This window comes from Myotis myotis, unplaced genomic scaffold (assembly GCF_014108235.1).
Source record: "Myotis myotis isolate mMyoMyo1 unplaced genomic scaffold, mMyoMyo1.p scaffold_m19_p_9, whole genome shotgun sequence".
NCBI lineage: Eukaryota > Metazoa > Chordata > Mammalia > Chiroptera > Vespertilionidae > Myotis > Myotis myotis.
Window position 1 is genome coordinate 82,841,916 of NW_023416401.1, and position 8,876 is coordinate 82,850,791.

An 8,876-nucleotide genomic window follows, 5' to 3' on the forward strand; every position below is an offset into this window, starting at 1 on the left:
GAGGGGCCTCCTGGCTCCTGCTGTCTGCTGGAGGCCCAGCAAGAACAACCACCCAGCCCCACCCTGAGATACCCAGCACCAGCTGACCTTGCTGATGTGGAATTCCATCTTCCGAATGTGCCTCTCCACAGAGCGCGTTTGCTTCTCCCAGGAAAAGAGAAGATGCGTTAAAAGTAGCCTGGACCCCCCGCCAGCTCTCGCCACCCTCCTGCAGGCCCTAGCACTGAGAACTGGGCTCCAAGCCAGGCCAGCCCCTCACCACCCTCGAGGAAGGCTCATCGCTGGGCCTCAGTTTCCCCATTTGTAAAATGGGGAGGACCCCAGGTACTTCTTCTAGAGCAGTGGTTCTCAACCTTCTGGCCCTTTCAATACAGCTCCTCATGTTGTGACCCAACCATAAAATTATTTTCGTTGCTACTTCATAACTGTCATGTTGCTACTGTGATGAATCGTAATGTAAATATCTGATATGCAGGATGGTCTCAGGCGACCCCTGTGAAAGGGCCGTTCGACCGCCAAAGGGGTCGCGACCCACAGGTTGAGAACCGCTGCTCTAGAGGCTGACCATGAGAGCAAAGACACTACGCTCACCCAGCCAGGCCTAGCCATAGCCGCCTGTTCCCCACGCGCTGACGGAGGCAGCTTCACTCACCTTGTCGAGGTCGTAATAGAAAGCCTGTGGGGAGCAAAGGGGGAGGGGAAGGTGTCAGGGCTCTGGATGCTCCCCACGATCCATGAGGCTACACCCCGGGGGCGCCTGAGCTCAGAGGATGGAAAGCCAGCAACCACTCCACCCTCTGAGGCCCGTGGTCCAGGCGGAGGAAGAAGAGGGATTAGACTCTGTGCTCCGGGTGAGGCAGTTCTAAGCCTGGCTCTGTTTCCCAGCTCTGTGTCCCAGGCAAGTTACTCAACCTCTCTGAGCCTCTACAGTGGGGCCTTGACTTACGAGTTTAATTCGTTGGGAGACCGAGCTCGTTAACTCAAATTACTCTGTCAACTCAATGCAAAAAATCGGCTGAGAGACAGCTGGTATCTCAAAAAACTCGTTAGTCGGGACACTCGTGAGTCAAGGCCTCACTGTACTTCCTCACATAAACGGGAAAGCCATAGCTACCCCTCAGCTTGCTAAGAGTAAAAGACGCGGTAAGCACTCAACAAAGTGGGGACCGTGGCGATGTGACTGTTTAAGGGGTAACTTCAGCCATGATCAGGAGAATTGAGAGTGGGGAGAGGCAGCCGGCACCACCGGTTCAGGCCTTAGGAAATGACAGACCCAGATGGGTCCATCCATCCACGCCAGGGGCCGGGGTGTCACCAATGAAAGGAATATGTCACCGGGGTGGGCAAACCTCTGCATCCACGGGAGAGGGTGAAGTGGGTGCTGGGAAGCGCTGGGAACCAGGTGGGATCTTGCTAATGCCTCCTTCCTGCATCTGCGTGGCCTGCCCGCCCCCAAGGGCAAGAGCTGACTGAGTGGCCCATCTTTCCCTCCCCAAAGTGGCTGGCACACTCCTGGCCCCCAAGGTCTGCTGAGCCGGAGCTGGGATACAGAGGGGCCACTGTTGATGGAAAGGTTCGCCTCCCCTCCTGTTTTCCAACCCCTGCTCTGCTCTGGCCTGTGCAGGAGGGAGGCTGGAAAGCAGCTGGCAGGTCGCAGGAGCCCACAGGCAGCGAGGCCTCTCGGCTTTTGTTTCTAATCCCATTAGGATAGAAGGGTGGGGAGAGAAGTGGGGGTGGGGACTTCTCAAGACCAGAAAGAAAGAGCCTCCCGCTGGGAGGATGGCGGTCCTGAGGGGTGGAGCCTGACAGCATGAGCTGGTGTACTCAGTGGTTAGAGCACTGGCCTTCGAACCCAAGGGTTGGGTTCAATTCCGGATGCCAGTCAAGGGCATGTACCTAGGTTGCAGGTTTCTCGTCTCAGTTGGGGCATGTGTGGGAGGCAACCAATTGATGTGGCTCTCTCACATCGATGTTTCTCTCCCTCCCTCCCTCCCTCTCCCTCTTTCCCTTCTACTCTCTCTAAAATCAATGGAAAAAATGTCCTCCAGTGAGAAATAAAATATCGGACAGCCAGTAGCATTTACAGTTCCAATAAACAATGAATAATTTTTTAAAGTATAAGTATGTCCCAAAGATGCACAGGACATACTTACACTGAAAAATTATTTGATGATTATCTAAAAATCCTATTTAACTGGGATACTGTTTTTTTTCTCTTGATTGTGTGGGGTGTGTATGTGGGGTGTGTGTGTGTTTCTAAATCTGACTCTGCTAAGGGGGAAATGGTAGCAAAAACCCAGAGCAGATGAGTCTTGGGCTAGAAGGCCCCAGGGCAGCCTCTAGGCCACAGCCCTCAAGGTGGCCGAAACAACAGAGGCGCTGGGCAAGAGGACACGCCGGGGCCTGTGACAGACCCTCGATTCGATGCCCGGCCCAATTTCTTGGCATCACATAAGCCACCTGACTGCAGGGCGCCCAGATGGCCCCGAGCTGTAAGATAGGGCCTCTCAGACGCACACCCCTCACACCCACCTGCCCTCGTTACTGCTAGAACCAAAGAGGGAATGGAGTGGGGCCTCCAATGCGTGAACGCTGCACCCTGTTGGGAGGGGAGGGGGCGCTTCCCACCAGCCCCTGGGGTTAAATTCATCCCAATGTAGAGCAAGTCCCTTCCTCGGGGCTCTGAATTCCCGAGACTTGCACCCGTGATGCAGGCCAGGGGGTGGGGGAGGGCCCATCTTTGAAGCCCAGCCCAGGCTGCCCCAGTGGGAAGGCGGGGAGGGGTCTCACCAGCCGGGAATTCCTGTGGGTGTCCTTGTGGCGTCCTGACAGGTAATCCAGCTCGGCCTGCTGGACGCACAGGTGCTCCCTGCAAGGGAACAAGGGAAAGGAGTTGGAAAAGGAACAAGAAGAGAAAGAAAAACAGGCCGATGACCGGTGTCCCGCAGTGCAGGCAGCCACAGCTGCCATGTGGAGACAGCTGTGGTTCCCTCAGCTGGCTCAGAGGGCAGAGGGCAGAGGGCAGAGCCGCCCCACCCACCCGGAAGCCTGGCCCCACCCGCTGGGCCTCCAGATCCCACACACAGGGGACCACGTGCCCGGCACTGCGAAATATGGGGAGCATCTCTGTTAATCCCCCAAACAACCCCACAAGCAGGTTCTGCTCTGGTTAAACCCATCTTAGAGGTGGGCAAACTGACCCTCAGAGACTGCAGGTAACCCGGCGAGGGTCACACCGCAGGGAAAAGGCAGAACCCAGGTCGGGAATGAGGCATCTCTCTGGAGGACAGTATCTCCCCCGAGTCCCAGGGAGGTCAGCGAGAGCACGCCTCCCTCGCTGACAAGGGCGGTCGCCCTGCTGTCTGCATGCCAGGGCCAAGCCCCAGAGCGGGGCCTGGGAACCCATTCTGGAAAGCACAGAGAAAGCCACAGGCTGGGAGGGATCCTCTCATGTGTTTTCCGGTCAAAGGGTCTGGACAGGAAACCTGATGTTTGGCCTTCAGAGCTGGGGTGGGGCTCCATCCTAGTGTCGCCCGTGACACTACTATCTACAGGTGCTGCTCACCAGAGGCTGGGCTCCTCGGGAAGACGGGATCAATCCTGCCCAGACAATCTCACACGGGGGGTCCAGAAGCTGCCCTGGGAGGTGAGCACCTTGGAGACGGGCGTCCCTCCTCCAGCCCAAACCCAGCTCCCACTGCACCAGCACCGGTGCATCCTGGGAGGAGGGCAAGGGAGGCCTCCTGGGTGGCGTTGCCCTGGAGGCCCACTCCCTGCTTCCTGGCCCTGGGATCCTGGAAACGTTGCTTCCCATCTAAACGAATAACCAGGAGCCCCCTCTGCAGCCTCTTACAGACAAGACCTGACCATGTTCCCCAGGGAGAGGCAGAGAGGAGCAAGCAGGCCAAAGGCCAAAGAGCCCACTGTGTGAAGGCCACAAGCAGCCCGTCCTTACTTGAGGCCTCTCCTCAGCGCTTCGAAGATCTTCCTCACTTGCTGCGTCTTGGCGTCCGGGCAAACAGACCCCTTCCGCAGCGTGCCGTACATCTTGGAGGGTTTGGCAGGTAGGCGAGACCTCACCGAGTTCCTTTGGATGGACTTTCTGTGAGAAGAAATGGGGGCGGGAGGGGGTCAGAGCAGGAGCCTGGACAAAGTCTTTCCCGGGGCAGACACTTGGGGAACAGCGGCCAGAGCTGAGTCCACTCCATTGCCACCAAGCTGCATGGTCTCAGGAAAGTTGCTAAGACTTTCTGGGCCTAAATATCCTCATCTATAAAATAAGGTTTTGGATTTTAGGATTAAAAGAATACTACTGCTACTACTACTAATAATAACCTGATAGGAGAAATTAACTTACAATGAGAAATACAACCAAGCAGCCCAAACTCCAGTGCTCTCTGTTCAGCATGCTTGGTCAATGCAGGCAAAGCTACACTGAAGGCCAATTCATAGTTCTGTGGTGCACCCATGGGTGGGCACCTATTGGCTTTGCCTGCCCAACATCCATCACCTCCCTCTGTGAATAGCACCTCGATTTTCCTTTGGGTAACCTCCCCAGCCCTGCTCTTTATTCATGGAAGGAGGTGGCCTGACAAATCAACACACACATGTGTGTACACACACATGCACATGAACATGCATACATGGGCATTTGGAGACAAACCCATGCCCTAGCCTGGGTTAGCCAATATATTCCTCTCCCCTGGCCCAGGGAGAGGCATGGGAACCAAGTCTGGCCAATGTCTCTGTGGCAGAGCTGGGACCCAAACCCAAATGCATGCAGAGCCTCAGCCTGGGCTCTGACCCACACAGCTGGGAGTGGGACATGGGGTTCTCAGGTCCTCAGAATCCCCAGGAGGACTGAGGCTCAAGCTGCTGACCGCCCTCGCCCCCTACCCCACTAGAGTTTCGGGTTTAATTGTCTGGGCCTGAGGATTTGCATTTTCATGTGTTTCTTCTGATGCTGCCGCGGGTCCAGGGAGCACACTTTGAGGAGCACAGTCTTAGGGTTTTCACTGTGTCTGCTTCACTTGGGAGACATCCTTGCTAGAAACCCAGCTTCATGTCTCCCTGGGAGCCTTCACTGTCTGCTGCATTTTTAAGTCTAAAATCAGGGGCTCAGGACTAGTTCATTCATTCAAACACTCACAGAGCAGGGCTTTCCCCCGGTGAGGTGCCGGGTCCCACCCTCAGGGCTCACAGTCCACGGGAGAGGGGGATGGAGGTCTGGAGAGCCAGACGGGGGTGGGGGTGGGGGCAAGAGGAACACAGCTCAGGCTCCTTCACCAGGCCTAAGAGAAGGGCCACTGGGCCCGCCATGCCCTGGTCCCCCAGAGACTCAGCAGGCGACCGGGCTGTATTTCCAGCCGAGCCAGATGCTGCACATTCCATGCACAGACACAGACACCTGCTGTTGACTCAACAGAGAGCAGCTGTCCTGGCCACCCTGCTGACAGGGACCAAGCCCCAAGCCCCATGGTTTCCCTCGGGCTGCATCTACACACCAACATGCCAGAGATACAGACCCCGGGCCCTGCCCGGCATGCTGAGACCTGGTCTCGGAGGATGCTACAGCAAGGAAGGGTCTGGAATCCCGCCCTGGACCCTCAGGGGCCTTGACAAGCTGGTAGGACCCATGGCCCTGGCCAGCTGCCCATATTCAATCCCAGCCCCAGAGGTCACAGATATTGAACTAGAGCCGCAGTGTCCCCATTTGTCAAAGGGGGACAATAAGAGTTCTTGCCCCACCGAGTTATGAGGTAGCCATTCATTCAACAAATATTTAAATAGGCACCTATTGCGTACCAGGCACCACTTTAGGGGGTGGAGGTACAACGGTGACCAACACAGGCAAAACCCTTCCCCTGTGAGCTGCTGAGCCAGCTGGGGGGCACGGCGGGAAGTGGTAACAAGGGCAGGCTCCAGAGACAGGCACCAGGGCCTGTGTGGCCTTGGGTAGGTTATTGAACCTCTCTGTGCCTCAGTTTTCTCAGCTATAAAATGGGAACCAGAGGAAGGGTTGCCATGAGAGTTGCATGAGTTAATAAGTGTAAAGGGCTTCAAGCAGTGCCCGGCAAGAAGTGCTATGTATGTATCCAAGTTAAGTAAGATCATTTTTAAAATCATGTGTCAGAGAGTGCTTAGTGCCAAGGGGGAAAATAAAGGCAGGAGAATGAGTTTAAGTGGGACAAGCCGGGAAGGCCCCTCCAGTCAGGTGATGCTGGAGTGAGGTTCGTACACAGAGCACCGGGCACAAAGCCTGTTACATTGGTGCTCATCCCTGTCCCTGCTGTGGCCGGTATCCATCTGTGACAAGTGACACTTCTCAAAGGCCAAGAAGGGGCTGTGCACCCTCCTCCCTGCCCTCCCCGAGGCCACATCACCCACCTCTTGGAACAGACCCTCCACAAAGTTGCCATCTCCAGGCCGTAGAGACGGGCAGGGCTGCAGCCTCCAGAGAGGCAGGTTCCGAATAGGCTAGGGTCCCCGCAGGTGGCAGGCAGGCAGGTGGGCCAGCAGCTTTGAGGTGGGAGCCACACTCACCTGCCAGCTCCCAGGGGCCCACCGTCCCTGGCAGGTGTGCGCCCTCCGCCAGGCCCCCCTTCCATCTACCTGGAGGCCTCCTCACCCGGGCTGCTGTGCTGTGCCTGGAAGCGCCTGCTCCCAGGGAAGCTCTGAGCCCAGGGCTCCGAGGGCTGGCCCAGCCGGGAAGGCGATGCGTGTGCAGCCTCCGGATGGCGAAATTGGGCTGCATGTCTGGCCGGTGTCACAACGGCTGGGGCAGGGAGCGCCCTCTGGGGCGGATGTTTCGCCAGCTCTGGGCGGACTCAGTAAATATTAAACAGCCCCTGGCAAGCCAGACAAGATTCCAGACGGGCACATGCAACCCACTGCCCCAGCCCTCACGTGAGGCCGGGGCAGTCCTGCCTGCTGTCATGAGGAAATACTTCGTCGGAGGCCCTGGTGCGTGGCAGCTACAGAGGCAGGCTCTGCAGGCAGGGCCCAGCCGAACCTCAATGTGACAACAGTGTCAGCTACCTTTTCTCCCGTGTCCAGCAGTGCCAGATGGGCGGGGATGATGACAAACATGCGCTTGGTGCTCGCATAGGTCAGACTGCTCTCGGGCTGCACGTGTACTAGCCCGTTTCTCCTGACACACTCTCTGAGGTCCCCAAAGTCTGTGTCCACACGCCCAGGACAGTGTGAGTGCCTCCGCTGTCCTCTCTCCAGCTCCGCTCCTTGAAAATCACGGGCTGCTGCTGAGCTATCCCAGCCACACGTCCCAGCCGTGCCAACAGAGGAATTCCCAAGTTGGTGAGGGCATTGCAGGGGCTCCTGGCTCAGGAGGGTACCTGCCTGACAGCCTAGAGGGGTGGAGACCTGGCTGAGGAGGGGAAGGGGTAGGAGCAGCCCTGCCTGTCAGTCAGGGCAGAATGGGACAGTGTCAGGGCCTGGCCTCCTCTTGTCCCCACACCTTATTATATAAGGCTTCGTTATAGCAACCATTCACACCTTAGTGTAAAGTTCCCCCACCAGATTACTTCTTCAAGTGAACTCTTTGATTGTGGGGGACCAGAGTCAAAGGGGTTTCAGGTGCCAGAGCAGGGCTGGGGGTGGGGGACACCTACCCACCCCATCTAAGTGGAGCCCTGTTCACCTGCCCTGTGTCTAAGGTTCTTTTACCCGACCTGTGCCAGTGCCCAGTGCCTTGGCGATATGGCTGTGTTTCAGCCGGTTGAATTACCTGGGAAATAAGGCGAGAGGTGAGGCCTGAAACCTGGTACAGTCTGTCCTGCCCTGGAGCCAAGGGTCCAGGCCCCTGGGAGCTGGACAGAGATAGGAAGTTAAAAATAGACGCACTTCTTCCCTATCATTGTGGGCAGCTTCTTCCTCACCCAGGGACAGGGGGACTGCAGAGGCTGAGGTCAGATGGTGGCCACTCAGGGACCACAGAGCTCACCGAGGCCAGGCATCCTCCAGAATTCCCCAAGGGGGCGACCCCCAGGAGGAGAAGCCCCCCAAGATAGTTACAGCCAGCAGAGCCCTCCTTCTTGGACTAGGATGCAGACTTGGCAGGACCTGCTTCTTACCCTTGCTGCTGACCGCTGAGCCCTAGTGTCCGGGGTTGGATCCCCTCTGTTCTCTCTCTCCCAGAGGGCTGACCCCAGGAACCCAGGAGGGGTCAGTAAGAGGCTGGCGTTGGCCTGGGGGACAGTTCGCATGGATGCCGGAAGTCCCGGGGCCCCCACAGGCCTGATGGGAGGGGAGTTGCAGGCAGGACTGGCTACAGAATTTGTGAGGCCCAGGGCAAAGGAAAACGCAGAGTCCTTTGTTCAACAAAGAATTTCTAGATGGTGACAGCAGAGGGTTAAGTCTATTTGAGGGGCCCTGAGCCAGTCTGCAGGCCCCTCCCGCTGTCCCCACAGCACCTCTGGGTGATCACAGGAAGGCGACCTCCGGGTGGACCAGCTCCGTGCCAGGGCACATAGCTTGGGATTGTCACACGGGCTGGAGGCCCCCTTGGTCGGGGGATCTGCACACTGTCCTTAGCAGCCCTGACCACAGACCCCATGGTCTGGGGGACCCAGATGAAACCCAGGAAGAGGCAGCTCAGATATGGCTTATTCAGTCAAGAAACAACATCATTCCCTGGTCAGTTTACACTTAGCCTTTTAGCAGCGTTTATGGAGCGCCTACTGTATGCCTTCCTCACAGTGGCGTCCACACTTGCCCCTCTCAGAGACTGGGGTCAGAGGCACTGGGCGTTCATCCCTCTGGGACTTTGACCAAATTTCTTCCCATTTTGGGCTTTGGCTTCAGCCCTTCCGTGGAGCCCTTCACACTGTGAATGTCCTCATCGTGGCCCAGGAGGCCCC

General features: G+C 57.2%; 1 protein-coding gene across 5 annotated transcripts in view; it reads right to left on the bottom strand.

Moving 5' to 3' along the window:
- The window catches only part of RIPOR3 (RIPOR family member 3), a 66,188-nt gene that overhangs the window by 15,429 nt on the left and 41,883 nt on the right, over positions 1-8,876 (bottom strand). For 3 of the 5 annotated variants that reach the window (XM_036321440.1, XM_036321441.1, XM_036321439.1), the window contains 4 exons: positions 3,956-4,102; positions 2,791-2,869; positions 653-676; positions 88-141 (listed from right to left, as the gene is read on the bottom strand). In XM_036321440.1, coding sequence (XP_036177333.1) covers positions 88-141; positions 653-676; positions 2,791-2,869; positions 3,956-4,102 — 304 coding nt within the window. Of the gene's footprint in view, positions 1-87; positions 142-652; positions 677-2,790; positions 2,870-3,955; positions 4,103-6,387; positions 6,749-8,876 lie in introns of those variants that run through there. The other 2 variants (XM_036321442.1, XM_036321443.1) reach the window with 2 other exon arrangements.